General features: G+C 42.3%; 2 protein-coding genes and 1 long non-coding RNA gene across 3 annotated transcripts in view; 2 read left to right on the forward strand and 1 right to left on the reverse strand.

Annotated features, from left to right (window-relative positions):
* The first annotated feature begins 1,846 nt into the window (after nt 1-1,846).
* On the forward strand, nt 1,847-23,088 carry LOC140687152 (uncharacterized). The gene is made up of 5 exons (XR_012061299.1): nt 1,847-1,940; nt 18,554-18,651; nt 20,554-20,652; nt 21,982-22,072; nt 22,636-23,088. It is a non-coding gene; the product is annotated as an uncharacterized lncRNA (long non-coding RNA).
* On the forward strand, nt 5,914-6,858 carry OR2AE1 (olfactory receptor family 2 subfamily AE member 1). Its single transcript, XM_015252124.3, has one exon. The coding sequence runs from the start codon at nt 5,914-5,916 to the stop codon at nt 6,856-6,858; it is 945 nt and encodes a 314-aa protein (XP_015107610.1).
* LOC102538738 (cytochrome P450 3A24-like) overlaps nt 16,978-25,485 on the reverse strand; it is a 48,089-nt gene continuing 39,581 nt past the window's right edge. Inside the window, exon 13 of the mRNA XM_072943286.1 lies at nt 16,978-17,897. Within this exon, the coding sequence (XP_072799387.1) occupies nt 17,802-17,897 (96 nt within the window). The 3' untranslated portion in view covers nt 16,978-17,801. The remainder of the gene's footprint in view (nt 17,898-25,485) is intronic.

The raw sequence follows: 25,485 nt of genomic DNA on the forward strand, positions 1-25,485 counted from the left end.
GTCTTGACTGGTGGTGGTTTCATAGGTGTGTACATTTATTAAAATCCATCAAATTGTACATTTGAAATATGTGTAGTTTGCTGTACAAAAATCATACCACAATGAAGTTGTTTCTGAAAAATGCCTGAGAGAATGACATCGAAACAGTGACCTGAGCCACGATGAAAGATGGAAAAAGAAGGCGCTGGCATAATTCAAGTCATTGGCTCAGGCTGACACTGGTATTAGTCCACTGTATCGTTGCTGTGATTCCCTACCCTTTCCTTAAGGTAGTATCGGTTTTGTTTTAAAAGGTATTGATTAATACAAATTACTAGCCCAACGTGATATAGTATATTTGCTTACTTGTTTTATGTGTCGGTCCCGTGGAGGAAGGGACCATGCTTGCTTGTTAGCCACTGTACACATGCTACCCAAATACAGTGCTTGGGACATGGCAGATGATCGTCAAATATCGGTCAAATAAATTAATGTGCTATACAAATGCTGTAAGTGCCTTAACTAGAGAAATATTGTATCCTGGCCAGAAGAAAAGCACCCAGGAAATGACAAGACAGAAGATTTTGAAGAAAGTGAGGATAAATTGAATCCTTTACTCAAAGAACAAACAACAAGATGAAACTCAGTGAAGCAGGACATTTTAGTATCTGAGTTGAGATAGAGAAGCAAAGACAAAGACAAGTTCAATAGATCCTTTAATGGAGAAGGGCAGGTAGGAGAATGAGATGGGAGTAAATAAGGAGGAGATGGACAGATACACCACTTGCTTCTTTTACTTCTGTATCTGAAATCTTTTCACCTGTTATTTCCCCCTGGGGTGGGAAATATTCGTGGTAATTACCCGCCTCTAATCCTTGACTTCTTTTCTATGATCTGGCACATGGGGAAACCCTCCCCAGGCTCCTGTGGGCAATGGAGACTAGATCTTTCTCAGACTCTCTTCTCCAGAGGGTTGGATGGAAGGCACTAGAGAGATTTGAGTTCCAAGATGAAAAACAAGCCAGGATCTCTAGGAATTGTTTCTCTCCATGGCTAATTGGCCCTTGGAGAAGACATTCCTGTGTTATCTTCAGAACCACACTTCTTAAAATGTCTCACTCCCTTGACCCCTACAAAGCAACTTCAAGCAGAGCCCTTTGGGAATGCTCATCTCATGCACAAAGCAAGTCTAATTGGCATCTTGAGTATTGGTTTCAGAAGAGATTCAGGATGTGTCCTTCGGGTGGGAATCCCTGATGCCATATATGTAGTGACCTCATTTGTGTCACCTGACATAGGTCCTCTGGGTTGGGAGGTGTTTTATTTCCCCACTTCCCTCAGGATTGGCTCATGTCAGGCCAAGTCTTTCCTCATTCTAACCCCTATGAATCCTGCTGAGGAAACATTCATGCAGTCAGGAAGGGGCTTATTCTAAAATCATCAGCGCTAGAGCTAAATCCCTGGGGAAAGGAGGTGTGTACATCTAAGAAGAGAATAGAGCAGAAAATCCAAAATAGATTTTCTTTTGACTCTGGGCTCATTGATTACAGAGCAGGTATTAAATGTAGCATCTACACCCAGTAAAATTAAAGCAGATTGTGATCGCTGAATCTCTCATTGCTATGTTTGGATGGAGACGTGGCTCAGACAGATATTTAGAGTTAGAGGAGTCATATGCATGAGTCAAAGACTCAACTAGTAGAGGCTAAAGAAGTTTAATTAGTTAATCTGTCCTGATATGCGCTGATGGAATTCAAAATCTGAGCACTATTTGAAAGAGCTTTACAGAATTACACATTCTACTGCTCCTGGCAATGCTCCATCACTAAGGTAATTCATGTAAACAATGATGGCTGTGTCAGACAATACCCTCTACAGCATTCCACAGCGCATGGAGGTCTCAGGGTTATGAAGGAAGTCTGATGAGCACCTCAGAAAAGACTGGAAATTCAGTAGCCAAGGTGAGAGTCAGTGTGGATCTGTTCTGCACTCTCTGTTTCTCCTCTATACTCGCTTTTCTCACAAGTGTCTGCAGAGGAAACTCCGGGTAAGGTATCGTTTGGGCTTGAGGTATTCAAGAAACTTTATTAGAAACCAGGACATGCTCTGGCACTGCCCGCTGGTTTCCCCAGCCCTCAAGTCAGAGGGAGGTACTTGCTTGCCCCATGAGGAAAGCTGCCTGTGAAGGCGGAGGAATAAGTCATTTGAGGGTCACAAATCAAAACGGGAAATTAGTAGGAAAGTTGCCTGTGGGAGGAAGAGAGACATGAATCAGGTGACGGAAAATTTTATGGTATGGAGATTTAGAGAGAACGATGGAAGCTGATGAGGAAAGAGAGGGGGAAGTATATGGATGCTAAGTAAAGGGAAACGTGCGGCTGTCTTGACTGGGCTGGAGCGATGAGAGGGAGCGTGGGGAAGGCTGGGCTCTTAGTCCACAGGAAGCTGAGTGCGGAATAACAGTGCGAGGTGACAGCCCAAAAGATGATCCTAGGCTGCATGAATATGGAGAGAGATAATAAATGTGATCTGTTTCCTTTTAAAAAATTATTTTTAAAAATTAATTTTTTGGGTGGCGGATTAGGTTTATTTATTTAGTTATTTTTAGTGGAGGGACTGGGGATTGAACCCAGGACCTTGAGCATGCTAAGCATGCGCTCTACCACTGAGCTACACCTGCCCCGCCCTGTGAACTGTTTCTTATTGGTCAAATTATACTTGGAAGAATATGTTAAATTCTGAGTTCTTCACTTTAAAAAGTAGATAATCTGGAATGCATGAAGGTCTAGGGAGACATTTTGGAGGAAAAACAGAAAGAGGGATAGTGTGGATATTTTGAGTATTAATTTAGATTAAAAAAAAATTCAGTTTCTCCATGGAGATCAAGCTTTCATTCTGATCAGTATTCATATGAGAATTAGGTAAAGGTCTGATGGGAAATCTAGCTGACTAAATGGTAGAATCCTAGTTTCACCAGCCTGAGCCATAATTTGAATGCTCTCAGGTCTACCCAGGACGTGTCTCTCACCTGTTTTCAGGTACACAGTATGGTGGCTTTGTTATGCGTCAGCTTGGCGCCCATACACATCTCCTTAAACCATACTTAATCTCCAAAGGGAGACAATACCAAGTTATCCTTCCAGCTAACCTAATACAACTATCCCATGCACGAACCATAAAGACGTTAACCTCTGTCCCACGAAGAGGATATAAAACCCACCAGTCCTTTCCCCATAAGATGGTACAAAATCCCTTTTTTGTCCTTAAGTTAAATTTATTCTACTCCTGTCTGATTCATACTTGCCTTTTTTTATAGCCTGTAACTGAAATACTAAGATATGAAGTTAACTATATTAATGTATCTTATGTTAGACAAGGGGACGGCAGAGGGGAAGAAAGCTAAAACATCTGGTTAATACATGTACACCAAAATACGCCGGTCAAAATAAGGAAGAAGTGCCTGTCTCTATTACAGCTCTTGTTCCTGCAGCTGCTCACATAGTCACGGCTGGTTTCTCTAACTACTTTCTTTCACTACCCATCCCATATTTCCCTTCGTCCTCACTTGGTCATGAATACTTCTCTGTGGGTGAGTGACCCTCATCTTCATTTCTGAAGGATCTGGGATATTAGCAGTCCTGCATGAATGGGGTTATTGTCATTTTCCACTGAGTTTCATCATAGGACATTTGAGCACAGGAGGCACCCTAAAAATCTGGATTCCAGACGTGTTCCTCCTCATCCCCCCAGGATCAGTCATACCCACCAGTATAGTGACTGCCTTTGCTTGTCGATTGCGTGATATGAGGACCCCAAAGTGGCAACGTGGCAGCCTCGCTTCTCTGCAAACAGAATCACTGTGTCCCCTGGGGGAAGGGCTCCTCCTTTGTGACTAAGACCTCTAAAGCAGCAGAGACCAAAAGTGTGACAGGAAGGCAAACTGTGCTGGGGGGTCACAGTTATAGAGGTCATCGTGAGAGGACGCACTCCCGTTTCCACCTCTTGGTGCCTAATCCCATGAACCTTTGCAGTGGGAGAAACAGCACCCTAAGCTGGATACGGATTTAGAGCAAACAGCACATCCCAGAGGACACGACCCCAGCAGTGTGAGGTGTTGCCGACTAGCTGTTGCTGTAACTGAGCCTTCAAAAGGCTGTTCCACTGTTCTGTCAGGCCCATCGTTTCAGGAGGATGGAGAATATTTTCAGACCAGCGGATTCCATCAGCAGAGGTCCATCCCCACACTTTGTTTGCTGTGAAACAAGTCCCCTAGCCGGAGCACGGCTTCATGGAATGCCGTCACGTCCAGTGAAGCACTCCGTAAGTCCACAGGTGCTATTCCGCAGCAGCACTGCAGGCGAGGAGGGCCAGTCTGTGCTGAGAGCAAGTGTCCACTCCAGGAAGAACAAAGTACCGTGCCTCCTACAATGGAAGTGTAACCAATTTACCACAGAGGATCTGGCTGATCCCCCTGGGCGGTGATGCCCTCAAGGACCCACGGCATATTGTGGCGTTTAGGGGTCACTGGCAGACTGGGCGACCCAGCCGTGGCTGCAGCTAGACTGGCCGGGGTGAGTGCAAGTCCACCTGGCTGCGCCCATGTGGAGCCTCCAGCCCTGCTGCCATGGCCACTGTGTTTGTGAGTCTTTGTCATGAATAAGAGTGGCTGAGAAAGTGCTGGCATCCACAGAATGGGTTAGCACTTGGACAGGGTGCCTCATTCCATGGACACTAGTAATTGGTATTTCTTGTTTTCCTGTGAATATTTGCACATTTTTCATTGTATGCAGGATAGTTATGTTAGGCAGGAGGATGACTTTGTTGTGTTTGTGGTTACGCATGGTTTAAGGAGATGTGTATTTGTGCCACTGACAGGAGATGGACTCTAGAGGTTTCTCAAATGTGTCAATTAGGCAAGGATGAGCCACATTTACCGGAATTGCCATTTTGTGAGTTTATGGTTAAGGTGGGCCACAGAGGAGATTCTTAGGAAGATGCAGAGGACGGAGGGGAAGCCGGCATTTTTATAATTCGTAACACTGTTGCTGATCTGCTGGCTCCCTCCCTGGCATGAGGCAGTAGTGGGCCTGCAGTTACTCCACCTTCCTCAGGATCTTCCTGTTTAGCTTCTCTTACTTCTGGGCCAGGAGTGTGTGTCTAGCCTCATTAAGTTGGGCCTTGGCCTTTGCGAGAAAACCACACCACCAATTCCAGAGGCAGTAAGTGATGTGGGTCTCAGTCTGTCCTTGTGGGATTACACGTCATGTTGTGGGTTCCAGCCTGACCTTGATCTACCACAGTTTATGTCCATCGTCCCTTCCTGACTGCCTCCCCCATGGACCTCCAGTCCAGCGTTAGACACAAAGATGACAGCCTTACATAGAATGCTTAACAGCTTTCTCAGTCAAGTAAGCCAAAATTCTGTACAACCATTAAATATGTACATACAATTATGTACACATGTCTTAGTGGTTCAGCTTCTTTGGTTAAACCCTGACTGATAGAAGGAAAAATTTATATATATATATAATATTTACATTATACATACAGTTAGAGTATATATAGAAGGGGTGTGTGTGTATAAATATATATACATACTTAGAATATATGCATATATCCACATATATGTATGTACATCTATCTCCTCTTCAATGAGGAGAGACTCTTGTTTTGAAGGTAGGCACTTAATAGGGTCTAGACATTCTGGAATTTCAGAGTGATCATATTTGTGAACAGAGATTTGAAGTTCTCACCTTTAAAAAAACGGTTATTTCCATAATGAAAGCTGTTGAATACTTAGAAATAGAAAACATTCTCTTTAACAATTCTTTCACAGATCAAAAGCTGCTGCTTGTCAGGTGTGATGAACCCCAGTATTTCTGATTTGACATTTCCTCTTCCCTTCCTGTTTCCCCAGGGACGGAGGAAGGGGGAATGTGGCAGAGGAATCAGACCTCTCTGGCCAACTTCATCCTCGAAGGGCTCTTTGATGACTCCCTCACTCACCTTTCCCTTTTCTCCTTGACCTTGGTGGTCTTCCTCATTGCGGTGGGCGGCAACGCCCTCACCATCCTCCTCATCTGTGCTGACCCCTGGCTTCATACACCCATGTACTTCCTCCTCAGCCAGCTCTCCCTCATGGATCTGATGCACGTCTGCACAACCATCCCCAAGATGGCGACCAGCTACCTCTCTGGCGAGAAGTCCATCTCCTTTGTGGGCTGTGCAACGCAGCACTTCCTCTATTTGTCTCTGGGTGGCGCTGAGTGTCTTCTCCTAGCTTTCATGTCCTATGACCGCTATGTTGCCATCTGTCACCCACTGCGCTACACTGTTCTCATGAACAGAAAGGTGAGACTGATGATGGTCGCCGTGTCTTGGTTGGGAGCATCGATAAACTCCCTAATTCACACAGCGATCTTAATGCACTTCCCTTTCTGTGGGCTTCGAAAAATCCACCACTTCTACTGTGAGTTTCCAGCTGTTGTGAAGTTAGTGTGTGGAGATGTCACTGTGTATGAGGCCACAGTGTACATCAGCACCATCTTAATTCTCCTCCTCCCCATATCCCTGATTTCTACCTCCTATGCCTTCATCCTCCACAGCGTCATTCAGTTGCGTTCAGCTGGGAGTAAGAGAAATGCCTTTGCCACTTGTAGCTCCCACCTCACTGTTGTTTTCCTCTGGTTTGGTGCCTGCATCTTCTCGTACATGAGGCCCAGGTCGCAGCGTACTCCGTTGCAAGACAAAGTTGGCTCTGTGTTCTACAGCATCATTACTCCCACGCTGAATCCTTTGATTTATACTCTCCGGAACAAGGACGTAGCTCAGGCTCTGAGGAGAGTACTGGGGAGAGATATGACCACCAAAAGACTGTGATTGTGGCTACCCTGAGTATCAGACTGGAATGCACTAGGTTCCCTAAATTGGCTTGAGTGAACTTGGAAGATTTTTCAAGGTGACTACTGAAAAATCAAAGTAGTTAACACACAGCTCTAGTAAGTTTGGTCTCAGGCACCTAAGCACTGTAGTGTCCTATCCTAGTCCTTTCAAGCTCCTGTAATAAAAATACCACAGACGGGGTGACTTCAGCTCCAAACATTTATTTCTCACAGTTCTGGAGGCTGAGTCCAAGATCAAGATTTGAAAGCACTAGACATGTTCTCATTTCCTTGTGATCTCTTTGCAAATGTACCCTTGCCCAAACATACCTCTCTGACTCCCCTATTTAAACAGCACTCTTTACTCTGTGTCCCCGATTCTACCTTATCATCATACTTCGCACAACGTTTCATAATATGTTATATTCTACTTGCTTTCCACTTTATTAGAGCGGTAGCTTCAAGAGGGCAAGGAATGTACTTTGTTTACTGTTGTTTCACTAGAGCCAGGAAAGAGCCCGACATGAAATACTCAGTGGCTGTTCTGTTGCCTGGATTAATAAACGAAAGTGACCAAGACTGTCTTACTATCTCACATGACATTGATGATCTTCAATTCAGAGCAGAAAGAGATTACAAAAATAAATAAAACAGTAGATGGTGTGGTAAGACTCATTTTCTAAGACAGCCGGCTATTAATCCCATGCAAATGCAGAGACACGACATCTCAGTGATCTTTCCTGGAGTCTGGTGGTCTGAGGGATGCCAAAGTGATGGGCAGATTTCTACATCCTGCTTTTCCTACTGGTTAAAAATGTTCAGCCTGGGGACCGTCTTCAGAAGAAAAACACTTAAGGTTTGTGAGCAAAGTTATGTCTTCTTTGACAAGTCTTTAGAAATAAACTTCTGGCATTCTCTGATAAGATGAGCTGCCCACCATGAGCTGGGTGTCATCTTACCCTGAAGTCCTAGGGTTGGTTTTGCCTCGTAACACTCCAATATCAAGTAGAAACGATGCCTGGATTTTTTTCTGAAGGTACAAGGGTGTTGTATTTACAGCTGTGTCACAACCCCAGTTAGAGAGAGATGGTTGTTCCTTTGCAACCATTCTCTCTCTACACACACAGCCGTGGCCTTGTCAGGAATGCTGTAAAAGTATTTGAGAACAAAACAACCTAAGCTAAGCTGATGGACGGTTATTCATATAATGCTAACATCTGTTAAAAGTAAATAGTATAGTGCTACATGACTCTCTCCCTTGAGAAGAGATATAAGTCTATATAATTGTAATCATGCTTGATATATTCTGAATATTAACCCCTTATACAGGGTTTACAAATATTTTCTGTCATTCCATAGGTTGCCTTTCACTCTGTTTATTTTGTCATTTGATGAACACAACTTTTAAGTTTTGATCTATTTCCATTTATCTATTTGTAGCTTTGTTGACTGGGGCTTTTGTGTCATAGCCAAGAAATCACTGCAAATGCAACGTCATGTAGTTTCCCCCCTGTATTTTCTTCTAAAAGTTTTATAGTTTTAGCTCTTGAATTACTTTTTTGATACATTTTCAGTTAAATTTTGTATACAGTATAAGGTAGGGGTTCAACTTAATTCCACTTATAATAGAAATGAAATAGGATAAAACACTTAAGAATGAACTCATCCAAGGAAGTGAAAGATTTATACCCCGAAAACTACAAAACACGGCTGAAGAAAGTAAAGGGATGTAAATAAATGGAAAGATATCCTGTGTTCATGGATTCGAAGACTTAGCATTAAGACCTCATCACCCAAAGTGATCTACAGAGGCAATGCAACCCCTATCATAAGCTCAATGGCATTTTTTTCAGAAATAGAAAAACCTATACTAAAATTCATACGAAATGAAGAGACCCCAAATAGCCTACACAATCCTGGAAATGAATAAAACTGAAAGACCCACTGCTTCTGATTTTTAAACTTGTACAAAGTTACAGTAATCAAAACAGCATGATAGTGGCATAAATATGGAGGTATAGACCAACAGAACAGAATAGAGACCTTGGAAAATTACCCTCACGTATGATCAGAAGATTTCAAGGATGCCGAGAATATTCAATGGGGAAAGGACAGTTTTTGTAATGAGTGATACTGGGAAAACTGGATACCCACATGCAAAAGAATGAATTTGGACACTTACCTTACACCATACAAGGAATTAAATGAAAATGTATCAAAATCCTAAATGTAAGAGCTTAAACTAGGAAAGTCTTTGAAGAAAAGATAGCGGGAAAGCTTCATGATAAGAGGTTAACATCCAGAATATATAAAGAGTGACTACAATTGAAAGATGACAATAGAATAATCCAATTAAAAACTGGGCAAAAGACTTGTATAGACATTTTCCCAGACGAGTTATACAAACAGCCAACAAGCACATGAAAAGATGCTCAACCTCACTAATCATCTGGGATATGACTTAAGAAAAATCATCTCAAATTGGATTAAAGCCTTGAAAGAAAGACCTGAAACCGTAAAACATCTGAAAGAAAACATAAGGGATAAGGTCCTTGACATTAGTCTTGACAGTAGTTTTTGGATATGGCACCAAAAGCGGAAAAAAAAACCCAAAAGCAAAAAGAAACAAGTGGGACTACATCAAACTAAAAAGCAGAAGCTTTTCATGACAAAGGAAACCATCAAAAAATGAAAAGTCAACTTGGAGAACGGGAGAAATATTGGCAAATAATATATCTGATATGGGCTTAATATCCAAAATATATGAGAAACTGATACAACTCAACAGCAAAAACCCAAACAGTGCAATTTACAATTGGGCAGAGGAATTGAATAGACATTTTTCCAAAGTAGATACACAAAGGGCCAGCAGGAACATGAAAATGTGCTCAACATCACTAACCATCAGGGAAATGCAAATCAAAATCACTGTGAGAATCACCTCACACCTGTTAGAATGGTTCTTATCAAAAAGAAAAGAGATAAGCACTGGGGAAGATTTGGAGCAAAAGGAGTCCTTGTGTACTGTTGGTAGAATATAAATTGGTAGAGCTACTATTGAAAAGAATATGGAGGTTCCTCAAAAATTAAAAATAGAACTATGATGTGATCTGGCAATCTCACTTCTGGGTATATATCCATGGAAGTTAAATCACTGTCTTGAAAATTTATCTTCGCCCCCCGCTACCATGTTCATTGCAGTATTATTCACAGTAGCCAAGACATGGTAACAACCTATGTGTCTATCTATGGATGAACTGATAAAGGAAATATGGCATATATATGTGTGCATATACACACACACATACACAATGTTAGTGTGCCATAAATATTCAGCCGTAAAAAAATAAGGAATTCTTGTCATTTGTGACAACATGGATGGACCTTGAGGGCATGAAGCTAAGTGAATAAGTCAGACAGAGAAAGACAAATACTCTATGATATCACTTATATGTGGAACCAAAAAAAGTCCCTCAACTTCTAGATCTAGAGAACAGATTAGTGATTGGCAGAGTTGGGTCTGAGGGTGGGGGAAAAGGGTGAAAGTGATCAAAAGGTAAATACTTCCAGTTGTAAGATAAATAGAAGGATATGATGTACAGTGTGGTGACTATAGTTAACAGTACTGAATTGTATATTTGAAAGTTGACAAGAGAATAGATCCTAAAAGTTCTTAAAATAAGAAAAAATGGTAACTATTTGAGGTGAATGAACTAAACTCATTGGGGCAATCATTTTGGGATATATACATATATCAAATCATTGTGTTGTACACCTTTGACTAATACAAAGGTGTCATTTATATCTTAATAAAACAGGAAAAATAAATCTCATCTTGAAATAAGAATAAGTAAACAAAATCATGATGAGATACCTCCTCATACTTATTAAGACAGTTATTATTAAAACAGCAGAGAAGAGCAAGTGTTGGTGAGAATGTGGAGAAACTGGAACGCTTGTGCACTGTTGGTGGGAATGTAAAATGGTGCAGCCAGTGTAGCCAACAGTTTGGTGGTTTCTCAAAAAATTAAAAATAGAATTACCATATGATCCAGAAATTCTACTTCTGGGTATATGCCGAAAAGAATTGAAAGCAGGATCTCAAAGAGGTATTTGTACACCCTTGTTCAGAGCAGCATAATTCACAAGAGCCCAAAAGTGGAAGCAACTCAAGTGTCCACTGATGAATGAATGGATTAACAAAGTGTGGTAAATACACATACAAAGGAATATTATTCAGCCTTGAAAAGGAAGGAAATTTTGACACATGCCACAACATGGATGAACCTTGAGGAAAACAAACCATTCATGAGAAGACACATACTATGTAATTCTTCTTCTGTTAGGTACCTAGAGTAATCAGATTCATAGAGAAAGAAACTAGAATGATGAATGACAGGGCATGGGGAGTTGTTTCATGGGTACAGAGCTTTAGTTTTGGAAGATCAAAAGGATTCTGGAGATTTGTTGCACATAGCATGAAGGTTCTTAACACTACTGAACTATAGACTTAAAATGCTCAAGATGGTAAATTTTATGTTATGTGTATTTTATCAAAATTTAAAAAATTTATATAAAAAACTTAGCTTGGGTTGAATACAGGGCACTCTCATCATTAATGAGATATTCATTTGGATTAAAAAGAAGGATATGACCCAAAAGCCTGCCACAAATGTACATTTTATTAGGAAAAAACCCACGAGAAACATTCCCGCTAAAGCCAAGAATACAAAGCTCACAATTACTATTGTTGTTAAGCATTCTATTAAAGAATTTTGCTAATACAACAGGAAAGAAATCTGTATAAAGCTTGAGCAGGAAAAAAAACCTCTATATTATTTTTCACACCTAGAATTCCAAAAAAGTCAACTTACAAATAATAGGAGTCAACAAGTAAGCTCGAGAAATGTACGAGAAAAAATACATTACTTAACAACCCAAATAACCAGTCAGAAAATGTAAGAAAACATTAATATATAAAATGAAAATGCTGAGATGATGGAGATAACACACTTCCCTGAGTGGGAAACATTTTAGTGCAAAGAGGTCAGTCCTTCAAATTAACTTTTAATTCAAAACTGTTTCAATTCAAATCTCTTACTGTGAAATACAGAATCTGCCAAGACAATTCAAAAAGACGAAAAGAAAATCTGTAAGAGCAAACACAATACAACTGAAAAAGAACAACAATGAAAAACAGGTGCTGTCTGCTGTCGGGACATGCTGTGAAATCCAAAAGTTAAAACAGCATGGTCTTCATTCAGAGAAAGAATCGTGAAAGAGCAGTGAGTGCAGAACACAGGTTTATACGTAAGAACACAGTTTATAATAACCATCACATTCCAAACCAAGGGGCAAAAACGACGTTAGGACAGTTAGGTGCCCCTGGCCAGGTGTGGGGAGAGAGCTCTCTAGGTATTGCTTAATTTTCAAGCTTTCTAAATGTCTTTTGAAATCCAAGAAGTAAAGCCTTAGAGTATTTATTCGTCCCCAGAGTTTGTTTTCTCTCTTAATCTTGGCAGGGCCTTCTCTTCTGGCTTTAGGAGACTATTACAACACTTGGGGGCAAAGATGCATCCCAGTAACCCAGCACTGGAAGCCAAGGTGGAAAAGCTCTCCACAGCCACCACGACCTTCCCTCTGGGGCCGTAACACACAGGGAGGAGTGGGACCCAGACAGTGCAGGACACCAGCACACCGAGCGTCAGGAACTTGGCGTCACTGAAAGTGGCAGGCAGACTCCTGGCCAGGAAAGCCAGGGTGTAGCTCGAGAGGGCCAGGGAGCCCATGGGTCCTAAGGTAAGGTAGAACACAGCGACCCGGCCCTGACTGCACGCGGTGATATTGAGGGTAGGCTCCGGATGTGTATCCAGTCAACAAAAGGGGAAGAGGTTCCCAACCAGACTGCACAGAAAGTCACTTGAATCAGTGAGCAGATGGGAATGACTGAACTGGGTGCCCCTGGTAGCAACCACTGCCTCATCTTTCTCCCTGGTGTTGTGACCTTGAAAGCCAGGACTATAGTGATGGTTTTAGCCAAAATGGTGGAAAACAGCCACAGTGAACACAACTGCAAATGCCATTTGTTGGAGGATGCAGGTGGCAGTGTTGGGACGGCCAACGAAGAGTAATGAGGAGAGGAAGCACAGGATGAGGGCGATGAGCAGGATGTACCTGAGAACCCGGTTATTAGCCTTGACTATGGGGGGTGTCCCTATACTTCACAAAGACCCCTAGAACCACAGCTGTGAGGACAGACAGACAAAAGACTGTGCAGGCAAGAACTATCCTCATAGAATCTTTGTAAGCCAAAAAAGTCACAAACTTTGAGAGGCAATGATCTTAATCACCATTTGGATATTGATCACCTGGACAGTTCGTACCTTGCTTCACATCTGGCAAGAAAAGCAAGGTGTCATTACCTTGGGTTCAGTGATTCTCATCAGCTCCCCAATATTCACATTTGACCAAGCTGCTGTAATTTGACACCAAATAAAGGAATGTTACAGAGAGAAAAATTCCAAGTTCATGCTATTTTTTTGTTGGTATATCAAAGACCAAGGAGCCCTAACCTCACCTCTTTTGTTCATCTTCTGTATGCAACGGACAAAGTTTTTCTTACAAAAATTACACCCAATTATATCACTTAAACATGAACAGAGTAGGACATCTCCTGGATTCATTCTCTCAAGAGCAAACATGTATTGATAACCTGCGGTGACCCAGGTAATGCTCCAGGTTCAGCAGGCAGAGAGAGGACCAAGACAAACTCTTAAGAAGCTTCAGATTTACATCATTTCTGCTATCCGCAACATTGCAAACCTATGTCCTGTTCACTTCAGTATTGTTTTCCAGATTTGAATAACTTGTATTTCAACAAAATAACTCCCTAATGAGTCTCCCTGTCTTGTCTTGAATTCCTCTCATCTACGATCCATCCGATCACACCTATTAACATTTCTATTATTTAAATCCTTTCATATCACACCCTTCATTCAAATGCCACAGTTATTCTCATGTTCTTTTAGAGCAGTGATTCTCAAACACTAGCCTGAATTAGGATCATATGGAGGGCTTGTTAAAGCAATCTGCTGGACCCCACCACCAGAGTTTCTGATTCAGAAACTCAGAATTTACATTTCGAACACACTCCCGAGTGACGCTGATGCTGTTGGTGTAGGTACCACACTTTGAGAACCACTGTTCTAGATGGAGTCCAAACTCCTAGCTGTGCAAAAGAGGTCTGTTGTTATCTAGGTTCTGAGATAGGCTGAAACCTGGGGCCCTTTGCTGCAGTGCTTGCACCTGGACAAACGTCTCCTCCGCCAACAGAATACAAAGAACCTATAAGGGACTAGCAATCACTGCGTGCCTGTGCAGCTGGGGCAACTTGTGAACAACAAGAAACAAAAAGACCAAAAACTCAACTGCCACTTCTGAGGTGTCGGGAGCAAAAGCGGGGCACTGCGCATGATCCCTGCACACAGCACCACCAAGGGGACGGGCCGACCACCTAAGCTGCCTCCTGGCCTGAGCCCCCAGAACCCGCTCCTACCTTCACCCCATGTAAGGGACCAGCTCGCCCCCCCACCCCAAATCAGGGAGCGAGCAAGGGAACTTGTTACTTGTTTTCGCTCCCTCGTGCTGCAGCGCAAGTCCCAGTAAAGACTTGCCTGAATTTCTTGTCTGCCCGCTTATCAATTCCCATTGATTAGGGGGTGTAGGAACTCTGGTTGGTAGCACTTCCACCTGCTTCTCCTGCAGCACCTTTTTTTCCAAAGGGGTAGAGTAGAGAGAATAAAGAAACTAATTTTCTGTGATATTCCATGCAATTTGCTTGATGCAATAGATCTCCCTTAATTTTCACAATCTTGGGAGGTAGGTAGATAGAAGAAACCACTTTGCAGAAGAAAAGAATTGAGGCTTTAAAAGCTGAAGTAACTCACCTGAGGTCTTGGTGGTAGCGTGAGCAGGGTTTCGGATCCAGGCTCTTGGCCAGGGGGCTGGACCAGGGTCAGGCAAATGGGACACCCAGAGGGGCAAAATTTAAGGAAGAATTCACTTCGTGGCACCAACCCTGCGCCTGCACGACTCCAGGTGCCCCTGTAAAGTTTGTACCCCTGGCACCTCACGTTCTTTACAGTAGCCCATGCCCTGTTCAAAACTGTCTGACTCCAGAGCCTGTGACTTTCCCATTACACATCTTTTGCTAGCTTTCACGTTCATCACAACCTTTTCTCTTAAAAGGCCGTCATTCTCTTAGAATTACAGGGTTTACAGACATGTCCGTATTTTAATATTTTTTCTCAAAAGGAATTTCTCAAGATTTAATTTCCTACATGGATCACTAAGAAGAAAACCACAGGCCAATCTCATTTCTAAAATGCTTGTAACTAAACTTTCCATAAAATCTTAGAGAAGATTAATCAAGTACATTAAAGAAATAGCATACCACAGCCAATTAGGGCTTTTGAAATGTTTTCAAACGGAAGAACTTGAAGAAACATTCAACTTAAGAGTCAAGCAGAACTGAGTTCAAAATAATCCAAATATTGGCAAGAATTTTATGCTGAATTATAATAAAAGCAAACTGTAAAATTCATGAAGCTTTCCTCTTTAAAAATAATGATGGAATTGTTCAAATTGAGTGAAAATTTCCTGTGTCCTGAAGTTTTAATGGAATCTTCAGTTGAACCCATCTGAACCTCGTGCCCTTTCAGGGGAGCAGCCCTTTGAGATCCTTCGTTACTGCCAAAAACTTAAAAGAAATCTACCTCCAGTTCTCACAGTGCTCCTCTCTCCTCACGCCTGTGTGTATGACGCGTGCCTTCTCTTCTTCCTGGGGTATCGTTTCTTTCCTTCTACGCCTGACCAAGTATAAACACCTGTCTCTAGACTGAACCATCTCACCTGAGTAGCATCCCTTGCCTGGGTAAGGCTGATGAACGCCGTATTGCCCCAACACCCCCGGCTTATAGTTCTACAATCATAGCTCACACCTGATTGCACTGTTCCTTTACTTGCTGCTCACATCATTAGGCTGGGGATGCTCAGTGGCAGTGTGGTTTACTTGAAAGGCGGTATGATTTAGAGTTAGAATGGTATTCAAATTTGGGTTCTTGCATTTACTAGAGGTCTGATCTTATTAATCAACTTTGTGAATAAAAATTATTCGACACCCAGGAGTAATGTAGGAGGCTGCCAGCGCCCTCACAGTAGCACACTGGGGCATCGTGTAACAGGCCAGCCCAAGGCTTATTTACTCATCCAGGAAAAGGCATCTGTTTGACTTTGTGACTTACTATGTGATTAGAGCCCAAACACTGTGAAGTTTCAGATTAATCTGTAGTTTAGATGAACCAGTAGAAAGATAAACTCGAAGATTATGGTTGTATTATGGGACATTACTCATTTTTTTATCTGACCTGCCAACCTTGTTCTCACATTCTTTTGTTGACGCTGGGCTGTCAAAAATGCTTTTTGTTGACAAACTAGATAAACCTGTTTCACAAAAAATCCTTGGAAGCAGTTGTATCAACATTAATGAAATTGTTGAACAAAATCTTTGACACACGTTTAAGCCAGGTCCACACAGTGATAGGCAGAGTTTTAATTTCAGTGTTGGGGATCTTCTAAGGTAATCCTGGCATTATGGTCCCCCAAAGCCAAGACAGAGGGTCCCTGCTGGGCCGTGCAGCTCTCACATACTCAGGGCTCACAGCAGTCATGACTGTGCCCTGCATCCTCCAAAGAGCCCCTAACCTTCTGTGTGCTTTAGAATTACAGGCAGGACCATGTAACCCTTGTTTGGGTTCCCCACCCATGTGAGGCTGCCTGTGGACACCCTCCCCTCCCTACTGAGTCTCTGACTTGGAGCTACTGTGCGTCCCTTCTCTGCCCCTGCCCTGCAGTGTGTGGCTGCCCACCTTCTGTGCACCCTCTACTGGTTTAAGACAAGATATCCAGGAAGAGAGGGCAAGACTAGGGGAGGAAAAGGAAGGGAGGGTCAGAAAAGGATACCAGCGGAGACTGACCAGTGCTTGTAGCCTTTCTGCTTTATCAGCTGACCTGTAAGCCACATTTTATTCCACATTCATTGTGCTGAGACAGTTGGGAGTTGAGGATGGAATACAAAGAGGTATGAAAAAAAACATCTTTCCTGCCTTCCAGAAACGTAAGGAGAGATGAGATGTAAACATTAAATCAAAACTAATAATATAATAATAAGTGTCTCAGTTAAGTGTTACAAAAATATGTGCTCCAAAAAGGGCAGATTTAAAGGATGAATATCCTTTCTAAGTGATGGGGAAAGCCACAGTGGATTAACCCTTACAATTTTATATATCACACTGGAGTTTTGAAAAAGGCTCCACCCACGAGTGATTATGATTGTCAAAAGCATCACTGCTTTAGTCACTGGCTCTCCCCAGTTCAGTTGTACACATTCCCCGAGTGTACACAAAGTCATCAGATAATACTTTTGCAAAGAGAGGTTTACTGACTTGCTCATTATAGTATTTGATTCACAATATTCAAAATAAAACCTATGATGTAAGTGTTACTACTTCAGTCACCACTGTGATCCTTACTTTTATTTAAGTTTGTTAGTAAAAAAATTGTTGAGAAATTTTCAATCTTGCTTAGTGCTCAGGAGGGATGGATGGTACTAACTGGAGGGTGAATGGAGATGGTCCCATGAGAATCCAAGAAGCTGAGTCTACACATCTGGCCCTCATGAGTCACCTCCTTCACATGACACGGTGTATAACACTCCATGTAGACACTGAGAAAGCTAAATGATTGTGCAGTCATTAATCACCTACTAAGCGCAGCAGGTGAAGCCCATCTTCATTTCTGGGTTTTATCACAAAGTAAGTCCAGGTCTCTGGTGTTCTGGGATGCAGCTTCCTTGAAGGACAAAGCGCAGGTCCTTAGGGAAAGTCAGGCTCTACTTAGTGTCCCATCTCTGGGCTCAATCATTAGAAGAATGGGTTTTCCTGGTTGTATAAGCATTCCAGGGCGTAATTTCAGGGGGATCTGGAACAATTATACAAGCACATGAAAAACAATTAATGAAACCTCACCAACAAAAGAAGCAAAGTATATAAGATAGATGGACAATGATGCTATACAAACACAGAACAGCGCCATATACCTTCGATTCATTTTTTTCAACTACAAATTCAGTGTATTTAATAGATACAGGGACATTCAGGTTGTGTGTTTTTTCCTAGAGTGAATTTTAATAGTTGTGTCTTTCAAGGAATTGGTCTAATTTACATACTGTACATATGGAGTAAAATTATTGGCAGCATTCCTTTATTACCTTTTTCTTTAAATTAAAATAAAATGTCCACCTACTGAGACACACTTGTCTTACAGGAGTGCATAAGTTTAAGGTGTACAGCATAATGATTTGACTTACATATACCAGGAATTTATTACCACAATAAGTTTCCTTAACATCCATCAGCTCATACGGATACATAAAAAGAAAAAAATTTCGTTCCCTTCAGATGAGAACTCTCAGGATCTATTCTCTTAACAACTTCTCTGTCTACCGTACAGAGATGTCAGCTGTTCTCATCATGTGGTACGTGATGTCCCCAGTGCTTACTTATCTTGTAACTGGAAGCCTGTAGCTTCATCCAATCTCCCCTCCTTATCTTTGGCTCTTTATATTTATTCTACAGATTATGTCAAGACTAGATAGTGAAAGCACTCATCCATCATTCTTTCCACAAAATATCTATCGAGTACCTATTCTGTACCAGGCAAAAGACAAAATCAGGTTGGTTTGTGTTCCTTTTTTGATTAAAATTTTAAGTACGAAGGCTGAATTTTTACAATTTACTAGGTTCTTGTGGGGAGTAATAGCTCAGTGGTAGAATGTGTGCTTAGCATGCAACTACCTTGAGCCATGTAACGACAATTTTGTGTCCGTTGAAACTTGCCAGTGGGAATTACACGTAACTTGGGCCATCCTCAGTTTCTGTAGAGTCCAGTCACCTCTCCCAGTGGACCTCGTCCAGTTTCATAATGGAAAGACATCTTTGTTATGCCAATTTTCTGCCAGTGGTGAACTTTTGATGATCTACAGTGTTTTGCCTGATACTTTTAGCCCCATTCTCACCCAGTCACTCCATCAGTGTTGGGGACACCAACTGAGTGACTTTTTAACCTCAGCTGACTGAAGGGAAAACAGATTGTCATGGAGGAGAGAAGCCCCAGCCTGTGGGTGACTGAGAGGAGCTTGTGGGGAGTGTCTGCCCCCTCCCAGGTGTGCCAGAGGCCCTCCTTCTCCCAGGGCTGAGTCCCCTGTCTGTACATACTTACAGGACTGACACACAGAGGCTCAGAAGTGAAATGGAAACCATCTGTATCCCCCTTTTCCCTGAGAAAGCTTACTTAAGGGGAGGAGCTGCTTATTAAACATGTAGCTGTTAGAAATAAGCCTTATTATAGGGTCTTGCCTGCTATGAATCAATGGCTACTTTTCTTTGTGCTGTATAAGAGAGTCTCCAATTTTTCTGTAAATATTACACCTTGTTATTTTAGAATTTCAAATGGCATGCATACATTTCTCCTGCAGACACACACACAGAGCACATGCACAAATGTCATTTGTTAAATTTCAAAAATACAAACTGTTCAAAAATTGTATCCAAGAACTCTAACCAACCGCATATCATTCCTTAAGCATTTGGCGGGTGACCGTGAGGCACCACTGAGAGTTTACGCAAGGGCCTAGAGTTAAAGACATTCTTGGGTGAGAAGAAAACATAGGAACCAAACTGGATGGTTCAATGGCAAAGTATTCAGTTAGGTGGTACCACCCACAATGCCAGCCCGTGGTAACTGACAGACAACACAGCAGAGGGGAGGATGGACTCTGGACTGGATGGGGAAGGCTCCAAGAGGGACCCAAGGACTGACCTAGAACTTGAAAAGGGAGAACAGATGGTGGGGGGAGCGGGAAGGACACACGTGGAGTTATTATTGGAATGTAAAGGGAGCCCAGCCCGATGGCAGCAGGACTCCTGGAAGGAGAGGGGGACCGTGGGAGTCCTCACATCTGGCAGAAATGCTTTCAATCAGGGATTCTCACCTTGGCTGCACATGAGACTCAATGAGGGCGTTTTGAATGTCACACCCTGGGAGAATTATATTAGATGTCTGAGATGACCTAGACATCATGAGTTTTAAAACTCTCCAGTTATTTCATTGTACAAGGTGGTTAGAACACCTGTCAGGAGACTCTGTAAGCTCTAACGGAGAAGAACACCATTCAAAATTCATGACGTGGTCATCACTGCACTCAGGACTGTGCACACACTTCCCCTTCCTTCCTGCGGACTTGAAACTGAATTTAAAACATTTCTGAGGTTCAAAAGACTGCAAATAATAGTGTCACACTAACTTCTTTGAAGCTAGATGACCTTTGGAATTGGGTCTTTATAAAGCAACTGACTTAGCCCTTCAGAGTTGAAGGACCCTTGAAGGTCCCAGATGGCTCCAAATACATTCATGTCATTATGCAAATTATTCCTTAAATAGAACATACACATATACATATATATGTGTGTGTGTGTGTGTGTGTGTGTGTGTATATATATATATGTCAGTTTAAAAACTCACACTAAAACATTATGAATGCACATAGGTAACTGTCTGAACTGTGTTTCTTTGTAAGGTTTAAAGGAGAAGTTCTGCAGGACTCTGATGGCAGCAAGTTTTATGGTCAAGAGAGCCAGCCTCACGCCAATGCAGTTTCAGGGTCCAGTCCCAAAAGGCAGGTATGTGTAAGGATTTAATGCTGTCCTGGTTCTTCTTCCGGAACCTGGATCCACGACAGTAGATGAAACAAGTTAATGAAACATAAAAACCACAAGAGCTCCAGGTCTGAGGTTTTAACTTAACTCTTCAGTTAGTAGCACTGGGGATCCTTTTGTGGGCAAGTCATGCATCCTGCTGTGAGAAAGGTCAGCTCCAGATGCTTCCCATCCCCTTTACCCTATAGGAGTGCCCAGTCTTGTTGGAGAGATGAGATGAATGCTTTTTTTAGACGCTAAAATTACATTCAGGGTGGTGAGATGTTCATGCTCTGAAAGGCAAGTAGGAAATGAGACTGAATGGAAATAAAGTGGGTTCCTGCAATGCCTAGGTTGGTCGCATGTTCATGGAGGAAGCAAGGACGAGAATCATCTCCCAGTATTTAAATTGTCATTTTCCACCTGGACCCTCTCCCCTCCCCCTCCCCTGTGTCTCTGTCTTCTTCTCTCTCCCCCACACAGAGGATGCTTAGGGCAGATTTACATAAGTACACGATGCTGCTCTAATCAAGGATTTCCTTTATGTCGGCTCCACTAGCCTATAAATTCCCTGATAGTTAAAGAAAAAATGTGGATTTTGTGGAAAGTGATAATGGCTTTGTGGTTATATATATTTCAAAGAGCCCCTATTTTGCAAAACCTCCTGGAATATTTACAAACAACGTAACTTCAAATAACATGGGAATACAGAGGAGGGTAGCAGTGGCCTGTGGATGGGGCAGACATGGGTTGATGCTTGTTGGGCAGGGAATAGGCAAAGATAGATACATTAAAACTATTTCATAGTTTTAATAGACTTGTGCCTATAGGATATACTTGTGTATATGTTAAACATATGTATATTGTGCATTCGTCAAAAATTATCCATAATAAGCATTTTTTTTTTAACATTGAGATGTCTCACTCTCTGGCCCAGTCCCTGAAAAACATAGGTAAGCACTGTCTGTCTGCTTGACGACTGCATAAAATAAAGAGAAGGGAAGTGAGTGGTCTCTGTCTGGGGTTAGGACTGTGGAGCTGCGGGTCGGGGGGGAACTGCTGAGCTGGGAGGAACCACAGGTTCCCTGGTCCAGAAAACAGAGGACTTGGTCCACTCTAACTTCTTTCAGCAAGTGTTATGTGTGGCCATGATGCTAGCACTAGGGACACTGTGGCAATAAGACCAAGTCCCTGCCATCAGGGGGCTTAAAGGCAGGGGTAATAAAAGTCTAGATCCCAGCTGGGGCCGGAAAAAGTTCATTCCACATTTTACTCATTATGTAATAAATGGGACCATCAACTCTTTCCAGAGTTCAAGCTGTGCCCAAACCAGCCCTCTGCTCCTGGTTTCTGAAGAGGATGCTCAAGCCCCTGCAAGGAGGATGTCCCAGACGTCTAGAGGTCAGAGGGCTTCTCTTTGGAAGGTCACCAAATACCGAGGCAGAAGGGAGGTGGCCCAGGACTGCAGACACAGACAGCACCGGGGGCCGTGCTCCCCTCGGCCCTCAGTGAGGCTGCTCCAACCACCAGGGGTGACATCACCCCCGGCCTCTCAGCCTGAACTCTCACAGTAATGGTAGAAGACGTGACAGTCAATGTTTAAAAACATGGAAATGTGGGAACGTTGGTGGTGAATTCAAAGAGCTGAAGAGAACAGACAGAAAGACTTCAAGGAAATAAAAAGCCTATACACCTGAAATAATGTAGTGGTTAGGTCAATTATGGCATATATACATAATCACTCACATATATTATATGTACACACATAAAATGTTGTTTATAGTGGACTGTTACATCAAGTAAGCAATTCAAAACCAAATTAAATATACTACCGTTCTAATTCTATAAAAATCTATATGTGCATAGAAAAATGTCCGTAAGGACATACATCACATTATTAATGGAGCCTATTTTAAGGTACTAGGACGATCAACAGCTATAATTTTCTTTTTTCTGGTTCACAGTTGTAAAATTTGACTCCAACAATGATCACTCTTATAAGAAGAAAAGGCTTCAGGCGATAAAAAGATGTACAAATAAATGACCGTATGGTCACACTTTGGTCACCTATAACAAGAGGCATCAGAATACGCCTGGAACCAGTCTGGATCAGATGAGGGTTTCCCTTCCCCAGGGCCTCGTACCTTTCAGGACGGAACTCCTCAGGCTCTGGCCAGCGTTCCGGGTCATTGTGAAGAGCGAAGACTGGCACCATCACCACTGTCCCTTTGGGAATGAGTACCCCACTGACTTCCACATCTTTCTTACAGACCCTCTCAAGTCTAGAATTAAGTGGGAATAACCTTAGCAATTCACTCAACACCGTGTCAAGATACTCCAGCTTCTCCAGGGACTCATATGTGGGAGGTGCCTGGGAAGAAAGAAACAGATTGTGATAAATTGAGATCTGGGTTCAACTCAGTCTACATAGTACTATTTAATGTTTAGGATCACCAAAGAGTAATTTAAATGGTAAAGGACCTTAGCATTTATAGACATTTTAATAGTTATCATATCCTTTGATATGCTCATTAGCCCATTGAGATGTGCAGAGTATTTATGACTATGAGAGACTTTGCGACAATCCCTTAAACAGGTCCTGAAATGCCTCACATTAACATGCAGGACCTTTTCCTTCTCATGTGAACAAATATGACTAATAGACTATGACTCCTGCTTCTGTATGAAGTAGGCTGAATTCAGTGTTTCCTTTCAAAAGTGAGGCAACGCATCTGCTCCAAAGAAAACAAATGTGTAAAAGAGCATATTCACTATTCAGCATAAAATTATTACTTGAGAAATCCCGTTTGCTAATTTTTGACCAAACATACAAAATTTGCAGATCCTATATGATATAAAAATTCTATAAATAATTTGGGGAGAAATGAGTTCCTTTCTAAACCGAACATGCAAAACAGGGTAAGATGGAAGATACAAGGGAACACAATTTAAGTTCTAGAAAAGGTTACAAGAGGATGAGGGCCCCATACTCAACCTCACCCTTTGTTGCTAGAACAGTCTTCTATAGCCATTTCAGGTTGGACTGTAAGGTCTGAAGTTCTAAACAAACACTCCAGCCCTAGAGGCCAGGCCTCCCGACAACACATGGAATTTCAGTTTTGGCAGAGATCCGCCAACAGTCAGGGTGACATGTGGCTGTCACATGGTGTTATATTTTAGAGGCAATATCGTAAAGGGTAAGAATTGGCTCAGGAGCCAGGGACACCCTGGCTCAGAGCTTGGCTTTTTCTCCACTGGGTACACGACGAGTGTATGCAAGGATTCCATCTCTCGGCAGCTCAGTTTTCTGATGTGTCACATGGAGATAATTCAAGCTGACACGTCACAGGGCTCTGTGGCAGAGACCCTCACTGCTCACCCAGTGTCCACGTGGTCCCCATATTTCCCAGACCACTTGAAGTTAGGGAAACCAGCATTGCCAATGGGCTGTGAACCGAGTTGGTTATGTCAGTTTGGGACCAAATACTTGAAAAGCCAATGAGCAACTGTTAAGTCCCAACAAGAAGACCTCATGTTCCAGACAATGAAGCTATAAGACGGTAGAAACTTTTATTTAGAATCCTTGAGTGACTCTGTGGATCCGAGCTCCCCACTCCCATCCTGCACTACTCATCCATGTGGGACTTGTAAATGCGGGAACATACCTTTGCTCTGAAAGCCCCTGAGATTTGAGGATTCATCTGTTACTGAGGCATAACTTAGCCTCTCCTGGCTTATACAGAATTTTATGAAGATAAAATTCATTTATAAATAGAAAGCATTTAAAACGTACATATATAGTAAGCAGCAAATATTGGCCATTAGTGTTGTCATTGGTACGTATCATTATTAAATGGGGGAGAACACAATGCTTTCACTAGTCTCTGTCTCTTAGTGACCTTTCCCTCCTATTGCATCCGAAGAATCACAATATGGGTTTTACTAGAGAAGACAGATCATCTCTGATATAGGTAGGCCCTATGAAGTATCCTTCCCTTGTATTTGAAGGACCCAGAACTCTGAAAGCTCATAAGACTTGTCAAAACCACAGTCAAGACTCATATTCTTGCCCTCTGTTTCCTACCCTCTGTCCTTTCCTTTTACCAGTCTCCTAGTAGTCTGTAGTTTACCCAGGGTGGAAGACTGAATTAATGGCCCCAGTTCTCCATCCCTTCCTCTGTCCACACCCTTTGCCATCTAACTTTGTGAAGCTCTTCCATTCTGACTCTGGGGTTGGCCAGGTGGCTTGCTTTAAACCAATGGAAAGTTGCATAAGTGTGATACAAGCAGAGTTTTGAAAGTCACCCATATGACTGGTCTTTTTGTTCCTGCCACCTACCATTGCCCTGGGAAGCAGACATGTGGAGAGACAGGAGAAGCATGTGTGGCATTGATTCAGTCTTGCTAATTAGCCAAGGCCAGCGTAGATCAGTCAACAGCCAGACCAGAGCAAGTCCAGCCATATCAATCGATAACTCTGCAGACACTGGAGCAGTGAATACTTGTTAGATGCCACTGAGGTTTTGTGACTTTCACTTGGCATTATTGTGATAATTGATATGCCAGGACCAGTACTTGTTTCAAACTACTTCTGTCTCTGTGAGTAGCACACATTACCTAGTTTCCCCCTTTGTTTTTGACTCTTGTTTCCTAAATCTCGTGGGTGAAAGAATTGATACTTAGGCTTTTTGCAAAAATCTCCTAAGAAGTGGCGAAGAGGACATTCATGCTAAGGCTACACCTTCCTCCTCCCTCTCCAGGCACCATCCACTCACCTTATTGGGGAGAACCACATCAATCTCCTCCTGTAGCTT

This window comes from Vicugna pacos, chromosome 18, assembly GCF_048564905.1.
Source record: "Vicugna pacos chromosome 18, VicPac4, whole genome shotgun sequence".
NCBI classification, from domain to species: domain Eukaryota; kingdom Metazoa; phylum Chordata; class Mammalia; order Artiodactyla; family Camelidae; genus Vicugna; species Vicugna pacos.